At 47.2% G+C, this 13,525-nt stretch overlaps 1 protein-coding gene across 2 annotated transcripts in view; it reads right to left on the bottom strand.

The window, feature by feature from the left end:
* Positions 1-249: 249 nt before the first annotated feature.
* The window catches only part of KCTD1 (potassium channel tetramerization domain containing 1), a 90,019-nt gene continuing 76,743 nt past the window's right edge, over positions 250-13,525 (bottom strand). The window contains exons 4-5 of one of the 2 annotated variants that reach the window (XM_060121217.1): positions 5,349-5,654; positions 250-1,201 (exon numbers count right to left, since the gene is read on the bottom strand). In XM_060121217.1, coding sequence (XP_059977200.1) covers positions 1,043-1,201; positions 5,349-5,654 — 465 coding nt within the window. In that variant the 3' untranslated portion in view covers positions 250-1,042. The remainder of the gene's footprint in view (positions 1,202-5,348; positions 5,655-13,525) is intronic. The other variant, XM_060121218.1, reaches the window with a different exon arrangement.

Raw genomic sequence — 13,525 nt, 5'->3', positions numbered from 1 at the left:
TGGGTGTGGTTCGCTCTGCAGCAAGAGAGAACTGAAATTTGTAAACTCACAGGAAGGAAGGTTTATCTTGCTAACCAATGCAGAATAACAAAGCACCCGACCTAACACTGAGCAGTAACAGAACTGTTCAGAAGGAGGGTCGACATCCTTATCCTTTAGTGGGTTTGGGTCTCAACAATGGCCTCAGCTTTTAGGCCTCTTTTTAATGTTTGACACAGAAAATTTTAAAATAGAAAAATTTCGTTTTAATACCGCCTCGCCCCAACACGTGTGTTTCACACAGACCTTATTTTTTAAACAGAGTTTATTGTATTTAATACATTATAAAATTTGAAAAATTGTAGGAAAGCAGCAGACTCAAACTGGAGCAACTCTAACAAGTAATAATTCTGGCCCCTTTGCAAAACTGATCGGTTTAAAAACAAAGTCATGTTCACATCTGTGAGGCGGACAAAAAAGTGTGACTTCTGTACAAACTACATTTAAAATTTCATGTCTAACGTCTTTCGAATGCAGTGTGCTCGTGAGAGTTGTTTTTGAAGTCCTGCCCAGTCCCCCGTCTAAAGAGAGACATGAAACTTCCATATGCAAAGAAATGCGATTCTAAGTGTTCTTGTTTTTTTTAAAAAGGAAAAAGAAGGACAAAGGAAAAAGAAAGAATGGATGGCTGTTGGCAATGGAAACTGTAAGGAGATGCGTCCTCACTCGTGGCTTGTTTATTGGTCAGAGGCCTTGGGAGGCCCAGGACACTTCACGGCCATCACAGCACCAACTGTAGCTACCACCTTTTTTTCTTTTTTTGCATTTCCTACCTTTTGACATATATATATATATTTATATATTTTTTACACCTTGAGGATATCACTATTCCAATTGTTCCCATATGAATACAGGTGTGGTCTCTATTGGATATAAATGTGTCTTTTATTCAATTTTAGGTCCAGGACTTGGTTTGCTGTCCCAACTGCACATAAATGTCCCTTTCTTCTTTGCATTATTTGTTGTGTATGTTTTCTCCTTTTTGCATAAGAAATATGTCCACTTAGTCCAGAGGCTCTTGCTTTATCCGGATGACAGAGGGTCCACGGGGCGTCCGCCTCAGTTCCCGCCGCAGGACGTATTCACTGAACTGAGATGAGTCCACTCCTCCCCCACAGGAGCCCACGATTTCAAATCCTCTTTGCTGCAACCTCTCAAGGACCTGTGAGGGACCGATACAAGCAGGCAGTTAGGGGTGAGCTAGGTCCTTTGGCCACATAACCAGCTCAAAGACTGTCCCCAAGTTTGAGATCATGTGCAGCTCTGATTCATCTTATCCAGCCCTTAAATCTGTTTCTCTGCTTTCAAACAAAACTCTGGATTACAGGGCAGGAGGGAGCGAGCAAACGTTTTTAATACCTAAAATGTTCCTTCACACGCTAGCTTTACACATGCCAAGTTCATTTACTCATTACAACCACCTTGCATAATGGGTGGAGTTAGTCCATTTGACAGATGAGAAAACTGAGGCTCACTCCTAGTAAGTGATGGAATTGGGTTTCCAACTTAGGTCTCTTTGGCCTCAAATCCCATGTTTTTTGCAATGTGCAACTCCACCTTCTCTGCCGAAAGAGAGGGTTCACATTTCAAAGCTCATTGACCACTAACATATATTCGATGAGATGATAAAGACTATGGAGAGACAGTGATATTATCTGAATTTACTCCATCGGTGAATCAGCCTCAACTCATTCACTCTTGACTGGGCCATTGTTCAAATTTCCTGAAACTGAGTTAATATATTTCAGCTTGAAAGACTGATGCAATTTCAACAGCAGAAGAAATGGACTATTAAAGACAGTCGAGGTTTATCTACAGCTTTTCAAGTTTGTGGCTTTTGAAATAGTTCTATTGCCTTGAGTGTATCCAGGGAGGCAAGAATAAATGCAATGGTTGTATATGATCTGTATTAGAAAACATATCCAAAAATAAAGATGCTCTAAACTTCTCATACAAACATAACCCATATAATCTCTGATTTTGAAATCAAATACCTAATGCCAGAAAGATCCCTGGGTTTGTCACTACTTGTCTGACACTCTTGAATGCAGGAAACATTTCCTGCAACTCTTAGATACGCAGAAATACAGGAAACTGATCTAGAGCATTCTGTTTATTTAGGAATCCAACAAATATTAGACTTGCAAATGTTCCCTGCCAGGATTCTGGATGTAATTAAATTATATCTACACCACTCTAAAGGCAAGATGACTCAATCATAACTTTAGAAAAAATGCCTGGCTCAAATTTTTAAAATTTTTGGAACAAAGTGAAATGTTACCAAATAACTCTCAAAATGTAATTACAGTGAATCCTTACTGTGTCTTTTTTTGAATTATTATTTTTTGGTTGGCTACTTTTGCATGTAATATAATCTATTTTGCAAAAAAGCTAACTAGATGAGATGGGAAAGCAAGAGTATGCATTCTAAAAATTAAAACCTCAAATGGTGGCAAATTTTTAAAAAAAAAGTCCTTATGGGAACAAAATGAACACTCTTCCCTGCAGTGTCTACTTCTATACATAAATTCACAATGCATATGCACACCAGGCAGCAGAAGGACGCTATGAAGAAAACAATCTCTAAGTTCAGAATCAAGCACATTAAGATGTGCTTTGGTGGCAGGTGAGTAAAAAGGTGAACAGGGCTTCCCTGGTGGCGCAGCGGTTGAGAGTCCGCCTGCCGATGCAGGGGACGCGGGTTCGTGCCCCGGTCCGGGAAGATCCCACATGCCGCGGAGCGGCTGGGCCCGTGAGCCATGGCCGCTGAGCCTGCGCGTCCGGAGCCTGTGCTCCACAACTGGAGAGGCCACGACAGTGAGAGGCCGCAACAGTGAGAGGCCCGCGTACCTCAAGAAACAAAAACAAAAACAAAAAGGTGAACAGCTCGCTCTCAGGAGATTTCCCCAGGAATGTAGCTTGTCAGCAAGAAGCACCCCAGCCTGCTTGGCCAAACCACTGCCTTGGAAAGGATTTTTTTTACCTTGATCAGGAGAGAAATTACAAAGGTAGAGGAAGCTGAAGAATAAAGAACTTAACTCATACCGTTTGTCTTTCAGTGTTGTTAGGTCGCTAAATTGCTAATATAAGGAAGTCCCTAAGCTTCCTCCCCAGAGGGTCTAATATGCATATGATAATTATTCGATATGATCCAATGTTACCTTGAAGATGGTAAAGCTTATTCCAGTGTAATGCAGATAGCTTATGCTTCTTGACCGTTCCTTTTTAAGCCACAACTCGTTAATAGCAAAGTTCCTTCAAGTTAGTGATCATTTGGGAATATTAAAATCACTTGGGTAGCTCTCAGGGCTCCTGTGCCTTATCCCAAAGCCTCAGAACGCCTAGAGGATGGTGCCTGCCCTCTAGATGGGGCAGGAGCTCGCATTGCCATGTCACATGACGAAGTTAATCCAGATGGAAATCCACATCTGATCAGACTCAAATGACTGGGAAACTCAGGCTTGTGAATTTCTGATAGTTATTCAGTGGCCCTAGGGATGGGGCCCTAGAGAAGCAATGAAATGCTGTCTAGAGAGAGCTGGGGGAGGAGGGCAAAGGCTTTCAGGGCTCTAGAGGCTTTTCTAAATCGCTGAGGCCCCGCTCAGGAACTGCACAGGGCGGTCCAGGGTGCGACTCCGGGCCTGCACAGCCCAGGTGCCACCCGCTGCCTGCTGGGGTGTGTGCCTTCCTCTGGCATGCCCAGGGCTCAGTGTCTGCCAGTTTCCTGCTACTCTGCTCTCAGACACCTGATCACAAAACTTTAAAATGATAAATAGCTGTGAAACCATCCTCAAGAGGCAGAATGGTAGAGTGGGTGCTTCTAGTCTTGGAGTTTGGGGAGAGGTTTTGTTGGCTCAATACTGAATAAAGCCATGGACCCGTTCCAACTAAAAAGACAGAGAAAAGCCCCCAAACCCTGACTCCATTGACTTCAAATCGTTTTGAATCACACAGACCTGGAGTCAAGACCCAGGTGTGCTTCCTTTTTCTCATCAGCAAGACAGGGAATTTACGGTGCTTACCTGTTAGGGTTGGTGTAAGAAGACAAGCACGGACAACGCTTGGCCCACGGCTGGCACGCGTCAGTTACCACGGTGACCACAATCACCATCATCTAAGGCACGTGGCCCCTCACACCTTGTCAACCAAACTTCTGAATTCTGCCCTTAAGTCTTCTTCTCCCATAAACTTCTCTATCTCAGAAAATACTAATTCCATTCACCCAGTTCCTCCATCAAAAATCTTAGTCATCTTTGCTTCTGTCCCACAACCCAGAGCCATTGTCAGAAAACCTTGTCAGCTCTACATTCAAGCTATTCAGGGCAGTCCAGTGGTTAGGACTCTGCGCTCTCACTGCCAAGGGCCCGGGGTTCAATCCCTGGACAGGGAACTAAGGTCCCCCAAGCTGTGCGGTGCCTCCAAAACAAAAAACAAACAAACAAAATTACTTTGGAACTTCCCTGCCAGTCCAGTGGCTAAGACTCCGTGCTGCCACTGCAGGGGGCACGGGTTCAATCCCTGGTCGGGGAACTAAAATCCTGCATGCCGCGTAGTGCAGCCAAAAAAAAAAAAAAAAGATATTCAGAGTTGGAAACTTCTCAATTATTGCTTAGACCAGCTTTCTAACTGGTCCCCTTGCTCCCCCTGGTTTCCACCTGTTGCTGGAATATTCACTTTCAAATACGAGTTACAACGTGTCAGTCTCTTGCTCAAATGGCTTTCCATTTGACTCATACAAGCAAGGAAACCAAACCCCAAAGAAACCAAAACAAAGAATCCCAGAGCTCTTCCCACCCTCTGTGGGGCACTCCACCATCTGTCCCTGGGGGGACTCTGCACTACCCACCCCACCTTTACTCGCTTAAAGCCACGCTGGCTTTCCTGATACTCCTCAGTATGTCAAGCACGTGCTCCTACCCTGGGGGCTTCAGAACTCGCTGCTCCCCCTGCCAGGATACCCTGCCCTAGGCATCCTCTTCTCACTACCTGCCCATCATTTAGGTTGGTTATTGTTTGCACCCTCCCACCCCCATTCCCATAATATAATTCCCTCTTTTCCATGAAAAGAGGGCTCTTGTCTGTTTTCTTCCCTTCTGTATCTCCGGTGTTCATACCAGCACCTGGCACACAGTAGATGTTCAATAAATGTTTGTGGAATGACTGAATGACTGCTGTAGAGGGGTGAACAGTTTACGTCCCCCAACCATGTGAGGGTTCTCCAGCTCTCTGGAGGAAAGGTACCACATGAAGGCAAGATAACAGCATTAAGAGCAACATTCGATGCCACACAGTGTGTGACGACACTATACCTGGACTGAGTTGAGGTGACAGTAGCCATTCAGTGGAAATCTGATGACGTGTGTTGAGTCGTGATTCCAGCCTGCATTGACGGAGTTACACATCACGTCGCCGATCTCTGGAAACACTTCTTCTATCAAGGATTTGTCACCGCTGAGCGTGATCCTTTCTCCGAGGTCTGGGGCAACACGTACCACGAGGCACTCACAGGGCCTAGAAAAGCGACCGGTTTCTCTGTCCTGTTTCCATCTTTCCATCTCCAACAACATGGGCTGAAGCTGAAAATATTTTGCCTCTTCATATAACAAAGTGTAGTCCTGAAAAAAAAAAAAAAAGGTATTTCACAGTGTAAAATGCAAACTTAAGGTGCCAAAAATGTCCACATATGAGAGGTGAATTTTTCACCCGTTACTTCAATAATCAAATCTGGGTGTAAATTTTTCACTTATATAACACTTTTGTACAGACTCAATTTGCATTCATTCATTCATTCAGTGATTATAATAGGAGCTAAGGGTATTAAGGGGCAGGTGGGACCCTTCTAAGTGCTTTCATGAAATCCCCATAATTGTCCAGTGACTTGGGAACCATGTTTTATTCCCATTTTGCAGATGAGAAAACTAGGATGTGAAAGGATTCACCAAGACTTTTCTCTTTTTGTAGAAAAATGCCTTTGGGTGTTTACAGTTTGTGTCCGTGAGAATCCACTTTATGGCCGCTGGATGGAACGCCTATATGGGTCGAGGCGGGGGAGGCATAGCTGTGCACCATTCACCAGGAGCCTGTGCTCCTTGTCACCTTCAGTGGCAGCTCCAGAACGTCTCACAGGAGGGGGAGGGGCAGGGCCATGGTGGAGGTGGGGCTGGAAAGCGGGTGGATGGGCACCTGGAGGGCACGCATGCTGTTTTTACCTAAACTTGCGGGATGGGTGATGGTTTGGGGGAGGCTGATGGAGGACGCACTGCCCTCCACCAGCCCTCAGTGCCCCCATCACAAAGTGAGAGAGGCAAACAAAGTGAGAGAGCCTCAGGCCTGGGCTCCTGAAAGACAGATGTGCAGGAAAAGAAACTAGTCCACTTCTGAAAACGCAGTCACCCAGTCTTCGGGCGTGGTTTCTTTTTCTCTTGTCTTAAAAGAAATCTATTAAAACACACACAAGCCACTGAATGGGAGGACAAAAGAGGATGACGGGGAGGCAGCAGCTTAGGAAGAATGTTATCAAGCAGGTCAATATTATGTCTAAATGTAGCTATGGCCACAATCATCTCTGGCTGTGAGGTACGTGGACATTTGTCCAGACACGCTGGTTGAGAACATTTTAATCAACCGACACGCATTTCGCCTTCCTTCCACGGGCTGGAGCTGGCAGGCAGTGCCCCGTGCCTGCAGGAGAGCCAATGCCTGAGCCCAGGGCTCGAGGGCCGCCAGAGGCCTCGGGACGGAGCATAGGAGGGCACGACTTCAGGAGAGCTGCTTTATTTGGCACTTTGCTTTTTCTTGCACATCAACAGCTGGAGCATTATTCAAGGCTTTCACAGAAAACAGAGTTGGAGGGGCAAGAAAGTATGAGTGGGTCCCTAGCTGGATCGTCTACCTTCCATGCTGAGAAACTCGGGCCAGGTGTAAGACATGACCTGGACGCTGGTCAGCAGAAGGGGCTGCTGCTTTACTCTGTCGTCTCCTAGCAACCCCATCACTACGGGAGCCTGGCTCCCTGCAGGAGAGCAGCCCACTGCTCCCATCATCTCATTTCACCTGCTTCGCCTCCTGTCTCACAGGAGATACTGCTTGGTTTGAGGTGTTGAGAACCAAGCTGCAGTGTGGTCGCTCTGAGGGCAGAACCGAGCCCCCAGACCAGCCCAGCCTGAGGGTAGGAGTGAGGGAACTGCAGGTTCCTCCTGGTCCACCTGGGGACCCCACTACCGTGCCCTGGTCATCTTTGAAGTCCACCAACTGTGACATACTGACCTTAATATCTTACTCATCAAGATGACAGCTCTCAAGGAGATTTAAACAGTATTGAGAGTTACACAATGCTACTGCTTTTTATTCTCCTGTGAGATTTAATTACAAATTTTAGCATGAAAAAGAATCTGGACTCCAGTGAAAAACATGCCATCAAGTCTTCAGATCTTAAAACTGCTCACAGCAGTCTTCTTGACCAACCTTGACCCTTGGAGTCATGGAGGAATCCTTTCTAATGTCACTGAGTAGTGATCATTCAGCCTCTGACTGAATGCTTCCAGAGGTGGGAAGCTTACTATTTAACAAGGCACAGTATTTACTTTGTTTGAAGCTGTGATTGTTGTAAATGTCTTTGTTAGAATGACCTGAATTTCCTGTAACTTCAACTTATTTGTTCTTAATTCTGCACTCTGGGGTTTCAGTGATCTTAATCTTTGACGTGTTAACCCTTCAAACATTTGAAGACAACTGTTATGTCTAACTATTATTCAGGCTGAAAATACCCAATCGTTTCAGCTCCCTTTCATTTGTTATGACTTCGAAGTTCTTCAACATCTAGTATGTACAGCTGACCCTTGAACAACACGGGTTTGAACTACACGGGTCCACTTACATGTGGACTTCTTTCACTAAATAGGTACCACAGTGCGACATGATCTGCAGTTGGTTGAATCCGCAGATGTGTAACTGCAGACACAGAGGGCCGATTAAATCATATGCAGATTTTCAACTGCGGGGAGGGTTGCCCCCCCAATCCTTGCATTGTTCATGGGTCAACTGTACTTGAATTTGTCAACATGCTGCCTAAAACCCAATCCAGAATGGAACCTAACATTTCAGATGTGATCTCATGAGTGCACTGCACCACCTTTGCTTGGCTGGACACTGTAACTGCTATGAATGCAGTCTGTATTAGTTCTCTGTTGCTGCTGTAATAATTAGCACAGGTTTAGTAGCTTAAAACAATATGAACTTATTCTCCTGTAGTTCTGGGAATCAGAAGTCCAAGATGAATCACTAAGGCTGTTTAGTCTGGAAGCTCTAGGGGAGAATCCATTTCCTTGCCTTTTCCAGCTTCCAGAGGCTGCTTGCACCACTTGGCGTCTGGTCCTGCATCACTCCCCGCTCTGCTACCGTTGTCACATCTCCTCCTCTTACTCCGACCCTTTCCCCTCCTTCTTTCACTTGTAAGGATCCTTTGAGTATGTTGGGTCCACCTGGATTATCCAGGATAATCCCCCTATCTCAAGATCCTTCATCTAGTCACATCTGCAAAGTCCCTTTTGCTGTGTGAGGTGACACAGTTATAGCTTTCAGGAGTTAGGACATGGACGTCTTTGGGGGGCATTACTCTGCCCACCACCTGGCATAAGGTCATATTAGCGAAAGCTGGCATCCCCACAGTCCCATTGCTCTATTCACATTCTGCTTGTTCCGCTTACAGTGAAATCCCTACACCTTTTCCACAAAGCTGCTATGGAGCTAGGTCTGCCTCATTCAGCTTTTGTGAAAAATTTTAAGTCCTCCATTATTTATCCCTCTTTAAATTACATACTGTAGGTTCTGAGTTCGTTCCAAGGTACTGAGAAAATTCAAATTCTTTCACCCATGTTCTCGGTCTCCCTCTCGTTTTTGTGTCATTTTGAACTGGGTGTCCTGTTTCTATGTGTGAATCATTTCTAAAAGTACTGAGAGGACAGGGCTACATACAGGGCTTTGTTCAGGCTGACAGTCAGCTAATAAATTAAGTCTCTGGATTCTGGCTGCCACCTGGTTATACAATCTGTAATCCAGCCCATAACTCTGGCATTTGTTAGAGTCTTGTTGAAATACTGTGTGTTTGGGTGGGACTCCAGGGGAAAGGCTGGAGGTCTGGGAGGGGCTCCAAGTCACCATACTGCCAGCTAGTCCCCTTAACTGTTTAGGGCTCCAGTGTACTTACCTGTCAAGCGAGTGGAATCAATCGCATTCAAGTTGCTTCCAGCCCCGCTACTGTATGAGCCTGTGTCCGTGCAAACACCCTGATCTACCAGTTTGTCTACCATAACCCCGAAGTAATGAGACTAACAGGGCCTGGGTTACAAGTCCCCCCTACGCTGACTCTGACCTTCTCCTTCTTTCCTCTGAGTTCACAAAGCAAGTGTGTAATAATCCACTCTGAAGTCCGCCATGGACTGAGCCCCTCCCTACATAATGTTGTTCACAGCTATCATTAGCCGCTCTTGGAAGAAGAGGGGAACACTGGCCTTATCAGCCCTTTGGCCCTGCTCAGGGCGGCTCAAGGACCCTGCTAGTTAGGGGTCAGTAAAGTGAAGGATTAAAAGGGCTCTCCCGAAGGTCATCCTGCACCTGGGACGTCATCTCACAGGCCTAGCCTTGAACTACCTCACGCTGCCAGGTGTTCTTTTACTGTCTCTTGACTCTCCTGGCTCCACTTCTTCCTTTACCGCCGCACCATCTGGTCTGCAGGATGGGGCCGCCGTCTGCGCTAGGGAGGGAGGGCTGGAGAACAGCTGAGCGCGTGCGCTTGGCGTGGCCATTGGCTCCCCACTCTGACTCGCCTCCCAGCATCGTCCTCCACCGGCCCGAGCACCAGAAGGATCACCCTGTAACCATTTTCTGCACAGCTAAGCTCACGCTGGCTGTTCTTTTCATGGTAGGCTCCTTTACATCCGTCCTTCTCTGCTTCCTAACGCCCGCCTCCCGTCTCATCCGAGAACTCCCTACAGAACAGACTCAGTCTCCACGGCCACTCTCTCCAGAAGCCTCATCCTCCTTTCCTTCCTCAGTCAGGATCATATAATTTTACTGTCAACATTTCACGTTGTTTAGGGTTTATCCTGTTTCCTTTTAGGTTTTCTGGCCTTGTGCTCATCTCTTCTGGTATCTCAATCTTTTGAAGTCTTTTTCCCTGAAGACTCAGTTCCTATCTGAAGACGCCCGCCTTCCTTTCATTGGCTTTTTACAAACTCTAGACGACCCAGCCTCTTGTTCCCAAGGGACGAGGTGGAAATGGGCAGGCGTTTACGGGGCTGAAGCAGGTTTGGCCCCAGTTCTTCTTTTGAAGGAAGTGAATCCAAAGCATCCGTGTCTGCTTTCAGCAAAGCAAGTCCAGAATGTTCTAGTAGCCATTACTCTTCTCTGCTCCCACGCTGACTTTACCTTCTCTCGTTAAGACAGCATCCACCCCATCTCTTGCTTAGCCTCATATTCAGTAAAAGATAGGTTATTCACAGACGTATTATCCTGTTTAAATAATTTAACATCCTAGAATACATATTTTTAAAATAAAAAAGATTTTTTTTTTTGAGATTTGCAATAATTCTGAGAGGCAGAAAGATCAAGATCTCATTTTACAGGTGAATACATTGGGCTTCCCTGAGACCTTGGAGAGAAGTACACGGAACAGGGAGGTAAATGTGCGTGGACTCCAAAAGGCAGATGGGCCGTTTTCCCAAAGCTTATTTCTTGATTAAATATTTGAATTCAGAAGACATTTTCCATACAGGGAGGAAAGTGATAAACACAGTGTTGGTTTCCTACTGCTGCTGTCAGAAATTACCACAAATTTGGTGGTGTAAAACAGCACAAATTTATTCTCTTGCAGTTCTGGAGGTCAGAAGTCTGAAACGGGTCTCACAGAACAAAGACGGGGTATTGGCAGAGCTGCCTCTTTTTCTGGAGGTTCATGGGGAGAATCAGGTTCCTCGTGTTTTCCAGCTTCCGGGGCTGCCCACACATTCCTTGGCTCGTGGCTAACCATCACACCACTTCCTTCCTGATATCTTCTCTGACTCTGACCCTCCAGCCTTCCTCTTTCACTTCTAAGGACTCCCGTGGTTCTATTGGGTCCACCTGGGTTATCCTGGATAACCTCCCCATTTCCAAACCCTTAAACTTCATCACATCTGCAAGGTCCCTTTTGCCACGTAAGGTGACATTCACAGGTTCTGGGGATTGGGATGTGGACACCTTTGGGGGCCATTACTCAGCCTACCACACACGGCTTCTAGTTCCACAAAACCCTTGACAGGCTTATTTCACGCCTAATGTACTTGAAGTTTCACAGGTCCTTCCACTCAAAAGGCAACTCAGCCGCTCACTCATTCATTTTAAGACCTGTTTATGTGCAGCGGCCATGCTAGGTACCGTGGGCACAAAGAGGGTTTTTCTACGAGGAATGCATCCAACTCCTCCCTGGAGCTCTAGAAGCTCTTCTCCCACCCGCGCTCGGGACAGGGGGTCCTGCTCCCGGGTCTCTCTGGCCATGCTTGGTTCCCCAGAAGGCAGGGTGTGTATGTATCTGGGCACCTGCAAAGAGGAGGCGCCAAGAAAACGAGGGGAAATGAAAGGATTTTATATTTTACATTCCAACAGTAGCATCCATGTAGTGATCATAAACAGAAACAGATCCTTAGAAAACTTGGCTTTAAAAACGTGTTTTTTAGGGGGAGGTGGGCCATCACAGTTTTTTCAGTGTTTGAGGTTTGGGACCTCTAAGGTTCTTAATTTCCCTGGCTCTGTAACCCTCCTTTCCTCCCTCCTTTCCTTCCTTTTTTCCTTCCTTTCAATTTTCTTTTTTTAGAGCAGTTTTGTTCACAGCAAAACTGAGCAGAAGGTAGAGAGGTTTCCCATATGCCCCCTCCCCCCACCCATGCACAGCCTCCCTGGCTACCCATAGCCTCCACCAGACCGGTCCATTTGTTACAATCTATGAACTTACACTGACACATCATAACCGAAGTCCTCACGTTAGGGTTCACTCTTGCTGTTGAACACTGTGTGGGTTTGGACAACTGTCTGATGACATGTATCCAGCATTATAATATCATACAAGGTAGTTTCACTGCCCTAAAACTCCTCTGTGCTCCGCCTGGTCTGCTCTCCCCGTCCCCAAACCCCTTCCTTTTCTTCAAAGCCCAGGAGGACTGGCCCACTCACTCCTTTTGCCCTGCTACCACTTGGTACTTCCGGCCAGGAGTCTTCTTCCCTGTTCAGCACCATCTGAACACCATCTTCCAGCCCCTCCTGACCACTCCTTTTCCTGGGCCAAGGATGCCCAGCCCTGATGGCTACTGAAGGTAATGTGAGAGGTGGCAAGGTCCCTTCTCTACCCGGCCACTGTCTCCAGCCCCCACCTCTCTGACTCTCCCAGAGAAAAGCTAAAGTGTCCACAGGTGACAATGACAGGGTGCCGATGGCAGATCCATGTGCATCTGGAAGCCACACCCTGGCGCGGCAAGTCACCGGGTCACGAGGCTGCAGGAGTTAGGGCTGCTGTGCAGGTGTGGCGAGGGCCAGGGCTGGGATGCTATCTGACAGGGTGCCGAGGGCAGAGCCCAAGGCAGATCCATGAGCATCTGGAAGCCACACCCTGGCGTGCGGCCAGGGATGGGATGCTATCTGACACGGCGCTGGCGCTGGCTGCTACCTCTGGTTACTGCAGCTTGTCCTGCCTCGGAGGGAGTGTCCTGGGGAGAGGGAGAGAAGTGGGCCTCGGCAGGCGTACCAGGAGCAACAGTCCCTCAGCAGGGACGCAAACTCTAGGTGGCAGAGCTGAGACCGTGGGCGGGGGCCGACATCCTGAGTGGGCACTCTCTCAGGTGCTAGGGAAGAAGAAACTTCCGGCGGGGGGTGGGGGTGGGGAAAGGTCTCCCCAGCTCAGCACTCTGCCTCCTCTGAGAAAGTTCGTTCCTCAGGAATGAGTACCTAGAAGCCATGTCTGTGTTGCCGCAGCTGATTGGCTAAAGCACCAGCATCGGAGCCAAGTGGAGCCAATCAGATGGTCTCTCTGTGGAACCAAAAAAGGGGAGAGAGACCCTGGCATTGCTGGGGCAGAGCCAGGTTAAGGGCAGCAGTCTAGAAGCCCACAGACTCCCACAACCAAGGTCCTCAGAGCTGCCCTGGTGTTTCCACCCCGAGAGAATGTTCCCACTAATTCTGTGAGATAAACGAGAATCCTTCCCATAAATCCTTCCTTCCTCTTTTCCTTAAGCTAGGACATTCTGCAATGTCTGGAGACATTGTTGGTTCTATAACTGGGAGGGGTTGGGTGCTACTGGCATGTAGTGGGTAGAGGCCAGGGATGCTACTCAACATCCGACAATGCATGGGACAGCCCTACCCCAACAATCATGTGGCTCAAAACGTTAATGCTGTGAGCTGAGAAACTCTGAGCTAGACAGGAATCATTTTTGTTGCAACTACAGGAACACAGAACGTA

This window comes from Lagenorhynchus albirostris, chromosome 14 (assembly GCF_949774975.1).
Source record: "Lagenorhynchus albirostris chromosome 14, mLagAlb1.1, whole genome shotgun sequence".
Lineage (NCBI taxonomy): Eukaryota > Metazoa > Chordata > Mammalia > Artiodactyla > Delphinidae > Lagenorhynchus > Lagenorhynchus albirostris.
This window is presented reverse-complemented; position numbering and strand designations above follow the sequence as displayed.